A 15,976-nucleotide genomic window follows, 5' to 3' on the forward strand; every position below is an offset into this window, starting at 1 on the left:
CATCCATTATGTCTGCAGCCCATGATGAGAAAATCCATTCACTGGGCTGGATGTCTTTCAGCCACAATCACACCTTGACTTGGCTACAACATAATCAGTATGTAATGGCAAATGTATTCACCATTAGAAAATCAAGGTGGTAGGTATATTTTGGAGAGAAAAAATGGTCTGCTTTTCATACCATACTGGATGTATGAAACTGCATACTATTATCCAGAATAGCTTGTGATCATGAGCACATACCTGTTAGTTGGCCCATGGAAGCATGGATCCAAGTTTCTGACTTCATCAAAGTCTTGCTTCTAACATCAGCCTGTGGCAAGTCTGTGTTTGTACTCCAGCTTCCACCCTGACCATGGACATCTATCTCACTGCTTGGCCATGTTGTTAAAGTAAATGCCTTCTAACAGATGACATCTTACCTGTATTAGCATCTGTCCCAAACAATGTCTGCCATGTGCTTTGAGTACTAGGATTGTAATGGATATGCACAAGACTACTTGTCAGCCCATCTAGGAACAAACTGCATCTTTCCCCAGTGCTTAAATTATGCACAGTGTTATGAAGTGTAGGTTGTGGTCTGAGAGGCTCTGGGTCATGTAGGCTGCACAGATATTTCATGTAGGGCTTAATAAAAAACAAATTTAGTAATGATAATTTCATTGTAAATTGGGTTGTTCTGTAGGTGCAGCACCAGCACAATGGATAATGGATCCTATGTGCAGGGACCACGTTTTGAAACAAAGATTGCCAATTCTGGTGACTGTTTATCTGGGTCCAAAAGTTGGATTTCATGATCCTGGACTAGCATACTGTTATGAAACATTGGTCCATGAATCTACCCTTGCAGCCCGGATTCATCCGCGTTTGTATTTCTCATTAATTTCATTTTTCTCATTAATCTCATTAATTTCATTTTCTCATTTTTGTGCCCAAAAGTCATCCCAGACCTCAATCAGTTCAATTCAAATCAAATCAATTTCATCAATCAAATCACTTCAGTTCAATCAGCTCAACCAGCTACCCAATCTTGCTGTGGTGGGGTGGATGGGTTTGAGTTCCTTTGGCACTCACTACTTTTTGCTTCTGACTGGAACAGCTTGTGGCAGGTGACAGCAGTTGCTCAAGGTCTGATGAGGTCAGGATGGGGTTGACCGTGCCAGACATTGTGACACAGTAAACTTGCCACCAAATTCTGCTGTTGGACTGGACTTTTGTGATCAGAATTTACAGAGCTGATGATTGGCCAGGGCCCATGCTGCTAAATCTGCCTGTGGGCTAGTCCCAGAACTCTACTGAGTCAAAATGTAGGGACTAAATTTATAAAAAAGGATGCAGGTCAGCTGTGGTGAAATATAGTTATAGCACTAGGCGCTCCCCCTTGCGCAGAAATTATGTTACCTGCGTGCTATTACGGCGGGCGTCTCGCGGCAAAGTGTCCTTTTCTGTTCTGTCGACTGACGTGTTTGACCAAACATAACGAACAACCCCGTCAGTCCTCCCATCAGTCAGGTGCGGACCGAGTCAGTCCTCCCATCAGTCAGGTGTGGACCGAGTCAGTCCTCCCATCAGTCAGGTGCGGACTGAGTCAGTCCTCCCATCAGTCAGGTGCGGACCGAGTCAGTCCTCCCATCAGTCAGGTGCGGACTGAGTCAGTCCTCCCATCAGTCAGGTGCGGACCGAGTCCACACGTGACCCATTGTTGGCTCGTTGCCAGCCGCGTTCAGCCTGGATCCCGGCCGTGGCGCTCTCGCCCCGGCCGTGACCACCCTGCCTCGTTCGTGACCGCCTTGCCCCGGCCGTGACGCTATTGCCTCCGCCGTGACCGCCCTGCCCCGGCCGTGACGCTCTCGCCCCGGCCGTGACGCGCTCGCCCCGGCCGTGACGCTATCGCCCCGGCCGTTACGGCCCTGCCCCGGCCGTGACCGCCCTGCCTCGGATGCCGACAGCTCTCTGGGCGGCCGCTCCAGCCGGCGGTCGACTGCTGGCGGCGCGGACGCCGTGCGCGGCCGCGCTCGCCGCGCTGCACGTGGACCGGCCGCGGCCGGCGCCCTACATGCCCCCGACCGGCCCGCGCCGCTGGCCGCTCTACAACCAGCGCGTGTACCCGCCGACGGCGCCCGACGAGCCGGCCCGACCCGCCGTGAGTGGGGCCCGCTGCCGGGCCGCCCCCTGCCCCGCTACTCGAGTGGCGTGAGGTCTGCGCTGGTGCGGCGGGGCGCCACAGCGGACCGGCTGTCGGTGGCTCATCGGTGATCGGGGCGTTTTGCTGGATGGTGGGACTGTGACGATGGATGTGCTAGACGGTTTGACTTTGACAATGGATGTTCTGGACGGTGGGACTGTGACGATGGATGTACTATTCGGTGGGGCTGTGACGGTGGATGTGCTGGACGGTGGGACTGTGACGATGGATGTGCTGGATGGTGGAATTGTGACGATGGCTGTGCGGGACGGTGGGACTGTGACGATGGATGTGCTGGACGGTGGGACTGTGACGATGGATTTGCTGGACGACGGGACTGTGACGATGGATGCGCTGGACGGCGGGACTGTGACGGTGGATGTGCTGGACGGTAGGACTGTGACGATGGATGTGCTGGACGGTGGGATTGGGACGATGGATGTGCTGGACGGTGAGACTGTGACAATGGATGATTGCGGGTCATGTGTCATCGGTCAGTCGTTAGTTGTGACAGCTGAGGAGAGTGGCGCTGTGTCCTACATTTTAACGCGGATCTCATTGTTACCATTCAATGGGTACTATGTAGCCATCTACTCAGGTTTAACCTGTGGACCTTCGCGATAATTTGGAGATCTAACACGCACAGAGCTGGGCTCGAACATGTCGCGGGTGACAGTATTGCTACAGTCGTATGATCCAATGGTGTGGTTACGGAAAATGTGTTGGAGGAGGGGGGGGGGGGGGGGGTTGAGGATAAAAGTACGTCGGTGTCTACCCCGAAAATCTACCAACAGACCCGTTTCTCCCCGGATTTGGACACGTTTTTCTCAAAGTGTGTGTGGGAGCTGGGGGAACTGAAGTCTCCCAATCTGATAGGAAACCTAAGCCCTGGTGTGACCAGCGCGACATAAAAAAGCCGACGTCCTCTGCCTTCCTTACCCGACAGCCACGATTTGGGCTGTGGAGCCGTGCGGCAGTCTACGTCCAGTCGGGCGATCACCACGGCCCGCCGTGTCGGCGTGAGCGATGTGGCCGCTGCTGACCGCCAACCCACCTCCACAGTTCGTGTGCCACGTCAAGACCGACGTCAAGTACAGCCAGAAGAAGATGTGGTACATTGCGTCGATGATTCGTGGCATGAGCATTGAGGAGGCCCTGAAACAGCTGAAGTTTGTGAACAAGAAGGGTGCCAAGATCGCCACGGAGGCGCTGTTGGAGGCTCAGGACATGGCCGTCAAATTCCACAACGTCGAGTTCAAAAACAACCTGTGGGTCGGTACGTTTCAGTGTGTGTCGCCGCCTCGTACGCACTCCGATGATCTCCATTATGTCGCTCCGGTGATTCGCCAACCGCCGTTCAAAGGAAGAGTCCTTCACATAAAAGTTAGGGGTTGAGCGTCGTGATCGCGTTGATGCCGGCGCGTTCCGCTGGCACAAAAGCTGTTTTGTCACATGCTGCTCATTGCGGTCGAAACTGCACCTGCAATCAACTCGTTATAATTGTGCAGTGCTGCAATTTGGTAAGGTCTTGTAAGACGTCGCAAGCTTTCACGCAGTCGTTGTAAACGTAGGACTTGATGAACCCTTCCCAATTTACGTTGCCTCAACACTGTTGCGTTATTGCTCGAGAAGAAGAGTAGTGGCAGAGGCATACGAGAACAGCACCACAGTGGCCTGTGAAGTGAACCGGAGCTCCGCATGGGGCACTGGCGGACATCCGTGTGCGCGCGCGGCCGGCACGGTTTTGTCGTGGTCCGCCGCCGCATGGCGCTGATGCCTGTGCTCTGCCCCGCAGCCGAGTCGTTCGCCACCAAGGCGCGCGTGCTGAAGGGCCTCCGGCGCCACGCGCGCGTCCGCGTCGGCGTCGTGCACTATCGCTACACCCACTACTTCCTGCGGCTGGAGGAGGGCGCGCCGCCGGAGCAGTACTACACGGACGCGCCGCTGCCGCCAGAGGAGATGCTGCGCCAGTGGCTGGAGCAGCGGCGCAGCAAGACCATCGTACACTCGCTGTGAGGTCGGCGGTGGGCCTGCAGGTGGACCGGCCCGCTCTGGCCCTGCGAACGCTGCCGGGCTCTGCCTGGTCGGGGCAGGGAGTGCATTGAACTTGTGGGTGGCATCAGTGGCAAGGCGAGGCGATGGACTTTGCCGTAATGAGTGTGTATTTGTAAACACGGAACAGTAATACAGTCATGACGAACAACACCGAGTCTTGGCCCCGTTTTCACCAGCTGCTTTGGTCCCTATGCGTACACACTGAGATAGGCATCACGCGGCGCGGCGCCGTCGGGTGTGGACGGCGGCCCCTCCGAAGCTGGCCCTGTGCTGCACGGGGGCGGCCGCCGCCCAGAGCGCCGACAGGGCCGGGACACGCGGCGGAATCGCGGTCACATCCTCTGGTTGCTTCGCCAGAGAGCGCCGGTGGCGCGGTCAACAGCCTGCTGAAGTACAGCCGAGACATGCCCGTAACGAAACGAAACAACGGCAACGGACGGCGCGGCCGGAAATGCGCCTCCGCTGCTGAGACCGAACATGTGGCTAGTGGCGACGGCGCGCGCCGGTGGCACCTCTAGTGGCCGACTCAGAACTTCATCTTCTGCACGGCGCTGTTGAGCCGGATCAGCTGGCCGTGCAGCTGGGAGACCATGGCGCCCACCTTGTTCACGTCGTCGACTCTCTCCACGGTCTGCGTGTGCGGGTTGTACCACACCTCGTACGGGCGGCTAAGCGAGGTGGCCACCCAGCGCCTGTGGACGGCGCCAGAGTTAAGGTGGGCTGTGGACAGCACCGGAGTTAGGGTGGGCTGTGGACGGCGCCGGAGTTAGGGTGGGCTGTGGACAGCACCGGAGTTAGGGTGGGCTGTGGACGGCGCCGGAGTTAAGGTGGGCTGTGGACGGGCGTCGGAGTTGTGGACGGCGTCGGAGTTAGGGTGGGCTGTGGACGGCGCCAATTAGGGTGGGCTGTGGACGGCGCTAGGGCAATGGTGGGCTGTGGATGACGCCGGAGTTAGGGTGGGCTGTGGACGGCGCCAGCTAGGGTGGGCTGTGGACGGCGCCAGGGCTAGGGTGGGCTGTGGACGGCGCCCGACTGCGGTCAGCATGCGTGTCCTGTATGGCCAGGGCGGCTCTGGACTGGACGTTTTCTTACGTGAAACGTGAATGGTGTTGTCTACATTCTGGCGAGACAGTGTCAGCTGGAGAAAGGTATTAACTGACTCGGCTTTACGTTCGGTGCTAGCCAGCCGACCCCGCCCGTTTCCACTGGCGGACGCCAAGTGAGGGGCGTCCGCCAGTGGAACGTACGTGAATCCGTCTTAAACCGACGCCATCTGAATGTGTGGACATTAGGTCACTCTACGTGGCCTTGTTCTGGCCAGCCCCTAGACCCCACCTCGATGTATAGCTGCCTGGTAGTTCTATGGGTGCTTGTCCTGGACAATCCCCAGGCCCCATCAAAGCTTGCCCTGCGTAACCGTCCGGCCTCACCTAAACTAACTAAAAAAACTGATCTAACTGCCGGCAGCAATCCGGTCCCCTATCTGGTACTTTATTGTATGGTTCTCCTGTTATCCAAGTGATCGACCGGCCGGTCAGACCGGGCCCACCTGAACCTGTCCTGTACCTGAACCTGTTGCTCGGACGCACCCGATTTTTTCCGTACATATTTTGTTTATTATGTTTTTTGGGTGGCCGCACCTGAACTTGTCCTGTGCGTCCAGCAGACTCTCGGCCACGAAATAGACGTCTTGGTAGTCCTGGTCCTGGTAGGGCTGCACGCTGGTGGCGGTCGGCTCGAACGGCAGATGCTGCGGCCGTGACGAGAGCGAGTGCTCCAGCTCGCCGTACGAGGAGAGCAGGCCGGCGCCGTACGCCCGCAGCTCGCCGCCCTCGCGGCACAAGCCAAACTCCACCGTGAACCAGTACACCTACCGGACGGAAGTTGGTCAGCCGGACATCAGGAACAGTGCCGGATCCAGGCCGGCCGAAGGTGACACAGATCTTGCGTCGCCTCTTTTAGCAAAAGGCTAGGATAAGGCGTGGCTTTTTGAACGTGACGTCATTTGGCTGCCGCTGACCATTTTATCGTTGCTTGTGACTTGGATAGGTGTTACTTTTACGGTGATGAGAACATGTAAGTTCTGCCTGCCTCAGCTGCTGTGTAAAGCAGTGAGGTCTGTGAACCAGAGGCTGTGCTTACCGCGGACCGATAAAGAATAGTGATTTCCCCGCGTGGAGGTGATAGTGCCTGCTGCTAGAAGACGACCAGGGCAACGTGACAGGTCGTTTTATCGTCGTACAAGCAGTGTGCGCCTAGGAAGTGCCAATGCTTGGTAGGTTATCTGGGTACTCTCAAGTAGTTATTACCGTGGCGAATCTTTCAATCTCTTCATCGGTGGCTCCGAGCGACGCTAGCCCCAGCTCCTGCGAGAACTCGGCGAAGAACGGCTCGGCCAGCAGCGGCGCGTGGCCCAGCAGCTCATGAATGCAGTCTCTGAAGTGGAACAGGGTGGATACACCCGTTAGTGAGTTATTGGGCTTAAAGAGCGCATCACTGCAGTGGTTGTCAGCGCATTAATTCAGTGGTACTGACGTCTTCCCTAGAAGCCTGAAAGGAGGTTAAGCGCGGTTTTACCTCGCTGAATCCCTTTTTTTGCATCGGCATCAGTCAGGTGTGGACATTGCAGCATACTGGAACCGCATGCCGCGATAATCACTGCCCCGTACTGAGGTTTTTACGGCGCACAGAAGCGGGAATATAACAAATTGCTACATCAACAAGTGGGTAACCACAGCCATGCTGTGTCGTATCAGTTCACGCGACTGAAATTCATGCGGTTTGGATCCGTGCGCCCGCAGCAAAATCTTCACGAATAAAATGAAAACTAGCTGCGATAAGCACTTATTGCTTGCGCGTCGCGCCCCTCAGTTGCGATTAGTCATCGAGCTCCCAATATTAACGTCATGTTAAATAGAATGGCGATGCCGCGGAACGCGCGTTGCAGGACGACATTGTTACAGTAACGAAACCATACATCATGAACATTTGGTCAAAACACGCGGAACACTATACACCATTGTTCCCATAACTGAGTGAGGAACACGCCTGTTCAGGTTTCGTGTTACCATGAAGCATAATGGTCTAAGCATAATGGTCGAAGCATAATGGTCATAATGGTCATAATGGTCATAATGGCCTCGTATGCATAATGTTGCAAAGCTGAGAAGATGTGACTTCAAACATTCGAGACCTCACTCCATGCAGGCTGTTCCCGGGGGTTGGTTAGGTGCGTGTGCACTATGGGCACCTTAAAATGGCCAGTAACTCGAACGGCATGATACGCACACGTCGTTAAACCACGCAGACGTGCAAGATGTGCAAGAAACGAGTTTCATGCATTGAAGGAAGCATCCTTTACAATGGTCTTTCAGCTAAATCTTGTTTTTTATATAAATTCCCCTTGGCTCTGCCACATTCTGTACCTTATTGAAATGTGGTGTGCTGTCCTCCGCTCTGTCGTATCCTTCTTGATCTGTTCTGTCATTTCCGGAACCCGTCGCGTGCAGATGGAACCTCTCTTATTCGACAAACTCATTAACTCACTCAGCTCTCAGCCCTCTTAGCTCTCGGCCATACCTTCAGTGTCGTCCTGTCGTTTCCTGCCCTGTGCTATCATCTGTTCTCCTGCTCCGCAGTACCATCCCCGCCTTGTCCCATCCCGCTGTCCCCTGTTCTGCACTCTTCTATGCTGTGCATTTCCACCCTGCCCCAGCTGCTGATCTATGCTGACCCGTTCTGTACTGTTCTGCTGCCTCCTGCCTCCCCCCCCCCCCGTCCCGTCTTTTGCCCTGTCATGTCATTTCCGATGGTGGCGGACCCTCTGTGGAGACTAGGGAGGGCCGACCTGACTTGCCCCTGTCGTGATGTGTACTGCCGCCGTGTTAGATGCTGCCCGGATTTGTCAGGGGGTAAGCGCCCCCTGCCTTCCCCAAATCGGCTGCCCCTAGCCATGTTATGCTAAGCCGCAGTCCCAGCCCCAGCCCCAGCCCCAGCCTCAGTGCCAGCCCCAGTCCCATTCCCAGGCCCAAGCTCAGGCACAGGCCCAGGCTCAGCCGCAGTACCAGGCTCAGGCCCAGCCGGAGTTCCGGAACCAAGCCCAGACGCAGGCGTAGTTGAAGCCCCAGCCCAGCCCTGAGGTGCACGGCCTAGCGCCGCGCTGATCGCGTTACCCATGCAGCCGATGGCGATGAAGTCAAGGGGGATTTGGGTACCAGCGCGCGGGAACTATGCTTAAGCTGGGGAAAGGGGAATGGGAACTCCAAAATGCCAAAATGGACCCTCTAAGATTATATAATGGGCCCTTCAGGCCAGAATGGCCCCTTCCAAGTCAGGATGAAGTTGGACTCTCAACAAAAACTAATGGACCTCCCACTGGTCATAATGCGTTTACATATCATGATGAGCCCTCTGCTGGCCAAAATGCCCCCCCCCCCTAAGTCCAGAATGACCACTCTGAAGGACAGGATGGCCCATTTACAGGTCAAAATGGTGGAATCAATAACGGGCTGCCTGCAGATCAGAATGGGTCTGGAGGCCGGAATAAGACCTCTTCTGGCTCAGAATTGCTCTCTTTTTGGTCAGAAGAGACGGTAAATAGCTCAAAATGAGCCCTCGACAGGCCAGCATAGACTTTGGCATGCATCCCCCAGCTTTCAAGTTGGGAGAGGAGGGGAGGGATGACCTGCCTCCATTGCCCCCTCCCCGGCTACCGCATCACTGTTTACGTACCATCCCCTCCCCTGGGGCTCTATGTGCCCTAGGAGGCGAAGGTGTCGTTCAAAATCAAATTGCGTTGTTAATTTTATGAAGCCCTTACTTGCTCCGGTCTCGTTTCGTTTTACTTATATGTCTACAGGACCCAGACGCACCACCCATACCACTTATGTGCTCGACATCCGCACTTATTTTGTGTACCATTCCTTTATGCGAAGCCAAGGTGCAATGCAATAGCGGACATGGAGCGCGGGCAAAAAAACTTCTCTATTTTGGCAGCTTTGCAGCACATTTTTACCTTCAGTGGAATTTTTACACGCGTACACCTTCGCTGCTGGCGCGGCGTTTGTGACGCGCCTCCGGCAGATCTGCGTCTGAACGATAACATTGACGTCGGCTTCTCGCCGGTGGTGAGGTGGTGTGAGCGCACTTACACGGGTTTGGTTGATGCTGTGTTTTTGTTGTGAATGTGACTGAGGTTCGTGAGTTATTAGTTGTATTGGAGAATCAAGGTGCAATGGATTTTTAAAGTTTTGTTCATTTGCTCCGTTCAGCCACCCCGTTTACATTGCTTGTGACATAGCTGGTGGGAAATCCACATGTTATGCACCAGTGCCGGCCCAGTTTACAATGACATTATCATCACTTGACAGTTCCTGATTGCCCCAGTTATGTAGAATATTTCACTGTGCTTGGGTGCATACCTATATTCTTTAAGCTGGGCATGCTTGGTGCGCTTAAAGGTTCACCTTTAGGTGTGTGGGTTAGGCATGACAGTCTGTAAAAGGTGGCCAACCAGTCAACATAATATTCAGGACAGGTCCATCTTGCCTCAAATGTGGTGGCCAACTTGATTTGGGCCCACACAAGCTTTCATGATATAACAATCTACAAGACCTTTGCATGGACTTCCTTTGACCACCATGAACCAACCAGTATCTGCAAGCAGCAGCATTGTATCATCTTGCCCTTGAAAATAAAATGACAATTTTGTATAGCTGCAGTGCTCATGGCTTGTCACAGTGTCAAGAGATGATACTGATTAATGATGGGTAAAGAAGACCAGGTGAAGTCTCTGAGATTTTCCCCATGATCTCATTAGCATCTATTGACAGTACTAGTAACTGTCAGTAGATCATGGTTGTTTGCAACTGTTTGTTCAGCACACATAGTGTGTTGTGGTTTGGCAGGATGTACTGTTCATCACTTCAGTTTACTTGATAGCCTCCTGGCTACCAGGGTGTTGTTAGCAGTCAAATCCAGATCCAGACAGGCCTTTGCATTTGGTGTTTAGGTGCTGCTATGACTGTGAATCATCATCCCTTTGTTTTTTATATGCCCTGGTGCATTTACCTGTTTTTTTCTGACATCTGCCATGGCTCAACATCTGCTCCAAGGTGTGATGAACTGCTGCAAAATGACATGAGCTGCCCTATTAATTTGAGGAGCCCCCACCCCAAATTTGGTAACCTCCTTCAAAGTATAAATTCCCACCCTGTCTCAATAAGATCTCATTGAAATCTGCATTTTGCAGACTGGGAAGTACTTAGTTGTGGCCCAGTCTGCAAAAAATCATCCACTGTAGTGGATGTATATACCGCATCAGTATGTTGTACCCAGCTGATGCGTGCCAATTTCTACCCAAAGTTACCTTGTCACCATTATAATACTTTGAAGCATTGGCCATTTCTGTGCTTCTTTCCCCTCCCTGTTTCATTCACTGAGGACTGCCTAAATTAGGCTGTTTATGACAACACAGTTTATGACACATCTCCCCTCATTTCACACTTCATTCAGCCTTATCTTGGAAAGTAAGAATCAGCATGACAGAAAGGAATATGTCGGTTTATGTACTGATGCTTGACTTTTTTATAAGAGGCAGATCACCATGGAACCAATGCTTAATTTGGTCTTACTTCACAGGAGCTGCCCTTTACAGTGATTCACCATTGGCCTGTAATCAGACTGTGGGCTTTTGTGCTGGCTCTGCTTGCCCAAAATTGGTTGAACATCAATATTTGACGAGGTGTGATTTGTGGGTGCGGAAGCACAATGTCAGCAAGATGTAACTGGAATGTTGTATGGTTTCAAGATATGACTGTGTTGTTGTGATGCACTCTTATAAGAATGTCAAAGTTTGCAGACTAGCTTCAATGTGCCCACATGTCTGAAACCAGATCTGCTTCATGTACTGATATCCCTTTCTATCATCTGTGCACCAAGAGCCAAATGTTACGCCCCTTGCAGGTGATCATGGCAAATGTTCAAGGAGACAGCGAACTTAATGACAAGGCTACATCAAATCCCTTGGCTAACAAAATACAGAAGATTCTCTCCAAGCAGCTTGAAGATGACAAGGTAAGTGTCTCAAAGTTTCTCAGAGGAAAATGGGTACATCCTTTCAGTGGCCTGCAATGGGCCTGCAGTATGAGATGGGAAGCTGTTTGTCAGATATTTCTGAAGGTTGGAGGATGAATTGTAGGAGATGTGATTCCAGCAGGTCGTGTTTGCCAACTAGCATGCCAGGTATATTTGATCATGTGTATAATGAGCTTGTATCATATGCCAGGCCCCAGATAATTTCCAATAACACTGCCTAGGAAGGATGAAATTATGCCTCCAAAAATGTGGCCAAATGTAAATAAAGCAAACTTTTACTGTCAAGTCATTCTGATCTTTACAGGTGTTGACCATGACCTGAATTTCACTTCAGACATGACTTGGACAGACATGGCCCAACTCCCAGATCCGGTCTGACGCCCATGCCCCCGCCGCAGGAGCTGCTGGACGCGCTGAAGGACGTGTCGTCGGTGGTGCGCGAGAACACGCTGCTGACGCGGCGCAACCTGCGCGGCGCCATCGAGCGGCGCAGTCTGGCCGTGAACGCCGAGTTCCTGGCGTCGCTGGCCGGCGTGCGCCGCTCGCTGGCGGCTGTGCACGCGGACGTCACTGGCATGGCGGCCGACTGCGGCCAGATGGCGGCGCGGCTGGCGGCCACGCGCCGCCGGAGCCGCCACCTGCTCGACGAGACGACCCAGCTGCGCGCCGAGGCCGGCCGGCTGGGCCGCCAGCAGCGGCTGCTGGGCGCCTTCACGGCCGCCTTCCAGCTGGCGCCGGCCGAGCTGGCGGCGCTGCGCGCGCCCGAGGTCACGCCCGCGTTCTTCGCGGCCCTGGAGCGGGCCGGCCGCATCCACGGCGACGTCCAACTCCTGCTGCAGTCAGGCCACCAGCAGACGGCGCTCGAGGTCATGGAGCAGATGTCCATCTACCAGGTGCGGCGTCTGGCGGCGGTGGGGCCGGGTGCCGGCCGTGGCCAGCACTCGTCAACCACCGGCATCCATCCGTCGATCTCACCCGGTGCATCGCATGTTGCGAGCCGAGCGCTGACTGCCAGCCAGCTCGGCCTAAAGGGGGGAAGGGGGTGGTGGGCGTGTGGGCGAGGGGCAGGCATCGCTCAGTAACCGTGTCATCCGCTGTTTCAGGAGGCGGCGTACGAACGCCTGTACAAGTGGGCCCAGTCACGCGTGCGCTGCTCCGACACCGACATCAACGTCTGCCTGACCAAAGCCATGGCCTGCCTGCAGGACAGGCCTGTGCTATTTCAGTAAGTGCTGTTCGGTGCCGCCGAGGGGCGCAGGGTAAGGTCGTCTCCTTGCAAGGTTACTTTGGTACCACTGAGCTCTACCATGGTTTGTCATGTTGCTGGATGGGCGGGATGTCGTTTTTGCGCTTTACGGTGTAACACAGCTGCCTCCGTGCATTTTGAGAAGGGAGATAACTTACGACGGCCATCTTTTTCTGACGTTCGCAGGTTATGACTGTGTGCAGTGGCATGCATTAGCGATTGTCCACCATTGGGTGCCAGGCTGTCAGGCTTATGCGGGGATTGGTGCGTCGCGCATATCTGGATATGTGTGCACAATTGCCGCCATTTCTTGGCGTCATTGATGGCGTACCAGGGGCGGTTGCGGTGGCCGGGAACTGCTGAGCTCCGCGGGGGACAGCAGCACCCGCCGAGACCGCCTACTCCTCCGCCGCAGCTCTCAAACCTGAACCGTCGTGTCATCATCACAGATACGTTATGGACGAGTACTGCAACGTGCGACGCCAGCTGCTGGTGCGCGCCTTCATCGACGCGCTGACGTCGGGCGGCCGCGGCGGCACCCCGCGACCCATCGAGCTTCACGCGCACGACCCCCTGCGTTACGTGGGCGACATGCTGGCCTGGCTGCACCAGGCGACGCCGTCCGAGCGCGAGGCGCTGCAGGCGCTGCTGCGCGAGTGCCGGCCGGCCGAGACGCCGGCGCGCCTGGACGCGGCGCTGGCCGCCGTGTGCGAGGCCGTGTGCCGGCCGCTGCGCGCGCGCCTCGAGCAGGTGCTGCTGGGCGCGCCGGGCGCCGTCGTGCTGCACAAGGTGGCCGGCCTGATCCAGTTCTACCGCGCCACCATCGGCCAGGTGGTGGCCGGCGGCGCGCTGCCGGCCACGCTGGACGAGCTGCAGGCGCTCGGCCAGCGCGCCGCGTTGCAGGCGCTGCAGGCGCAGGCGGCGCGGCTCTGCGAACGCGTGGCGCCGCCGGCCGGTGACCTGGCGCCGGGCTCCGCCCTGCTGAGCGCGCTCTCGCTGTTACGGGAGGCGCTGGACGGCGGCGGCGTGGTCGAGTCGCGCCGCCAGCAGGTGGAGCAGACGGCCGCCTGCCTGCTCGACCCGCTCATGACTGCGCTGCTCGAGTCGGCCGCCGCCCTGTCGGCGCGCGACTGCGCCGTCTACCTGCTCAACTGCCTGCACCGGCTGCACACGACGCTGGCGCTGTACGAGTACATGGAGGCGCGGCTGGAGGCGCTGCAGGCGCAGCTGGACGCCCAGCTGGAGACCCTGACGTCGGAGCAGGCGAGCAGCGCCGTGCAGTCGCTGGGCCTGACGCACATCTACTCGGGCCTGGAGGCGGCGCCGGCCGGCCCGCTCAGCCGGCATCCGGGTCTCGGCGAGGCGGCCGTGCGCCAGTTCCTGCAGCGGCTCGACGTGTTCCTGGCCAGCCCGGACATGCTGGCGCTGCCGCAGCTGCGCCTGTTGTCCAGCTCCGCGCACCGGCTGGCCGTGCAGCGCCGATCGGCGGAGGTCGTCAGCGTTATCTACGCCCGGCTGCACGCCGCCGTGCACGATCCGGCCAACGAGTACGCCGAGCCGGACAAGCTGATGCCGCGGCCGCCTGACCAGCTCAAGGCCCTGCTGGTGGTCTAGTGGGCTGGAAGTCGGCCAGGAGCTCCACAGCGGGCAAGAGTTACGTTTCCGCCGTCGGTGTGGTGTGCTAAAGGCGGGCTGAGCGTGATGGTGGTCCAAGCTATTTTGCGATTAAGTTAAAGGATTTCCGCGGGACCAACACGGAACAGAGGCCATGTGCCTTGCTTGCAATGGGGGGGGGGGGGGAGGGGGAAATGTTTGGCCGCGGTGTTGTGGGAGTTGCGGCCACTTGGTGATTGTTATGCTTGGGACACGCATCTGTTAAATTGAAGTTGTGGGAGCGACAAAGCGACGACGGCTGAGTGAGCAGTGACGAGCATGTAAGCGTGTGTTCTTCCTTTGTTATCTGTTGTCATAAAGCTAGCCTGAATATAAATAATCACAAGATCCTCGACTTGACTAAGCTGATCTGCGAACTGAACGTTGAGCAATGGAAGCGCTGTCCACCCTCTTTGAGAGCCCTGGTTGCGCGGGTAGCGCCTCGCCTCTTCGTGACCTTATGATTACCTGTGTTATTGATGCACAGTACACAGCGTCGAATCGAACAAGTGTACATGTGTATCGAAGGTACACACGTACGCAGGCGCGTGGTTTTGAGATGCATGCTACTGCAGTTATCTGTGTGTAACGATATCCACTTCCTTGTTGGTGTCATGACAGTTTGATGGGTAATTTTAGTGTCCGATCGTTACCGCGCTGGAACGTGTAGAAATAGGCTTTAAAGATATCCGTAATTATAATAATTAAATGACTTATAGTTGCTGGTTCATATATACATCGTTCAATAGCGGGGCTGCGAAAAGCCATGCATGTTTGCACGTGCAGCCTTTCTCCAGCCCGATTCCGAGCGAGACGTTTGTGATTACAGTCGGGCCAAGCAGGTCGGCCATGTTGCGGGCCTAGAGCAGCCAGCACGAGTGCCGCGGAGCGTAGTTCAAAAGCGTTCACTAAAAGTTTGTAGCGCCAGATTTGTTGCTCTCCACATGTCGCATGTATGCGGCAACCAAGGGAGTCTTTCTGTTTTAATTTATTCTGTCCCCAGACCTCCTGCTGAGTACGGCGTATTGCGGGGCTACCAAAGCTCACATTCATTCCCCCCCCCTCACACACATTTCGACACATTCTTACCCACATGCAGATATGTTTTGATGACTTCACATTTGAGATGTCCCGTGCGGCTCATAGGGCCAATACATTTTTACTCTGGCTCAAATAATCGGGCAATGCCCAAAGATAAAGACAACCTATTTTACGCCATGCAGCGGGTTCACACAGCAAGCATAGAAGCCACAAAACCTGATAACACAAAACCTTTAAAATAGTGGAAATAACACTAAGACCTTTAGGCCCCCTGCCGTTACAGAGTAAAATGTGACCACGTCAGCCGTCATTATGTTCCTTATTTGGGCCGATTCGGAGGAGCATGAAGCCCCGATTTGGCTCCACAAGGTCCCGTCACACCCCTCTTGACAACTCAGGAGTGACTTACAGACGAATTTACAGCGCTAAACCCGTCCGTACAAAATATCTCACTCCGTCTTACCTTGCTGGATCGGGCTGGATGACCGGAGAACGGTGTTTGGGTCCAAGGCGAGCCAAGAGTTCCAATTCCACACACTGTTTACACATTTAAGTGTTTTTTGCCATCATGCTTAAGCCTCCCATTTTCCTTCGTTTTCCAATCTCGCGAAGAGATATAATTCGCGACTCTGTATGGTTGCTGAGTGGCTAAACGATGGACGATCTTTAAACCCTAACACCAACGCGAAACGGCCGTTGTA

The 15,976-nt window shown here is 55.2% G+C and overlaps 3 protein-coding genes across 3 annotated transcripts in view; 2 read left to right on the top strand and 1 right to left on the bottom strand.

Annotated features, from left to right (window-relative positions):
* The first annotated feature begins 2,056 nt into the window (after positions 1–2,056).
* On the top strand, positions 2,057–4,388 carry mRpL22 (mitochondrial ribosomal protein L22). The gene is made up of 3 exons (XM_037214368.1): positions 2,057–2,143; positions 3,248–3,461; positions 3,981–4,388. Exons 1-3 carry the CDS (start codon positions 2,057–2,059, stop codon positions 4,199–4,201), a joined length of 522 nt encoding a protein of 173 aa, XP_037070263.1. The 3' UTR covers positions 4,202–4,388.
* A 97-nt stretch (positions 4,389–4,485) lies between these two features.
* Positions 4,486–15,976, bottom strand: part of ple (tyrosine hydroxylase ple) — a 71,151-nt gene continuing 59,660 nt past the window's right edge. Inside the window, exons 10-12 of the mRNA XM_037214370.1 lie at positions 6,550–6,676; positions 5,881–6,110; positions 4,486–4,932 (exon numbers count right to left, since the gene is read on the bottom strand). Coding sequence (XP_037070265.1) covers positions 4,767–4,932; positions 5,881–6,110; positions 6,550–6,676 — 523 coding nt within the window. The 3' untranslated portion in view covers positions 4,486–4,766. The remainder of the gene's footprint in view (positions 4,933–5,880; positions 6,111–6,549; positions 6,677–15,976) is intronic.
* Cog6 (conserved oligomeric Golgi complex subunit 6) lies at positions 9,355–14,576 on the top strand. The gene is made up of 5 exons (XM_037214640.1): positions 9,355–9,366; positions 11,204–11,314; positions 11,734–12,228; positions 12,439–12,560; positions 13,031–14,576. Exons 2-5 carry the CDS (start codon positions 11,210–11,212, stop codon positions 14,193–14,195), a joined length of 1,887 nt encoding a protein of 628 aa, XP_037070535.1. The 5' UTR covers positions 9,355–9,366; positions 11,204–11,209; the 3' UTR covers positions 14,196–14,576.

Source organism: Pollicipes pollicipes, unplaced genomic scaffold, assembly GCF_011947565.3.
Source record: "Pollicipes pollicipes isolate AB1234 unplaced genomic scaffold, Ppol_2.1 Scaffold_3447;HRSCAF=4054_pilon_pilon_pilon, whole genome shotgun sequence".
Taxonomy (NCBI): domain Eukaryota; kingdom Metazoa; phylum Arthropoda; class Thecostraca; order Pollicipedomorpha; family Pollicipedidae; genus Pollicipes; species Pollicipes pollicipes.

Bases quoted from the DNA above. Each gene is read 5' to 3' on its own strand.
- Cog6 (XM_037214640.1), top strand. From the start codon at position 11,210: ATGGCAAATGTTCAAGGAGACAGCGAACTTAATGACAAGGCTACATCA. The intron at 12,229-12,438 runs GTGCGGCGTCTG...CCGCTGTTTCAG, and splicing joins AGCAGATGTCCATCTACCAG to GAGGCGGCGTACGAACGCCT. The intron at 12,561-13,030 runs GTAAGTGCTGTT...TCATCATCACAG, and splicing joins GACAGGCCTGTGCTATTTCA to ATACGTTATGGACGAGTACT.
- mRpL22 (XM_037214368.1), top strand. From the start codon at position 2,057: ATGCCCCCGACCGGCCCGCGCCGCTGGCCGCTCTACAACCAGCGCGTG. The intron at 2,144-3,247 runs GTGAGTGGGGCC...CCACCTCCACAG, and splicing joins ACGAGCCGGCCCGACCCGCC to TTCGTGTGCCACGTCAAGAC. The intron at 3,462-3,980 runs GTACGTTTCAGT...TCTGCCCCGCAG, and splicing joins CAAAAACAACCTGTGGGTCG to CCGAGTCGTTCGCCACCAAG.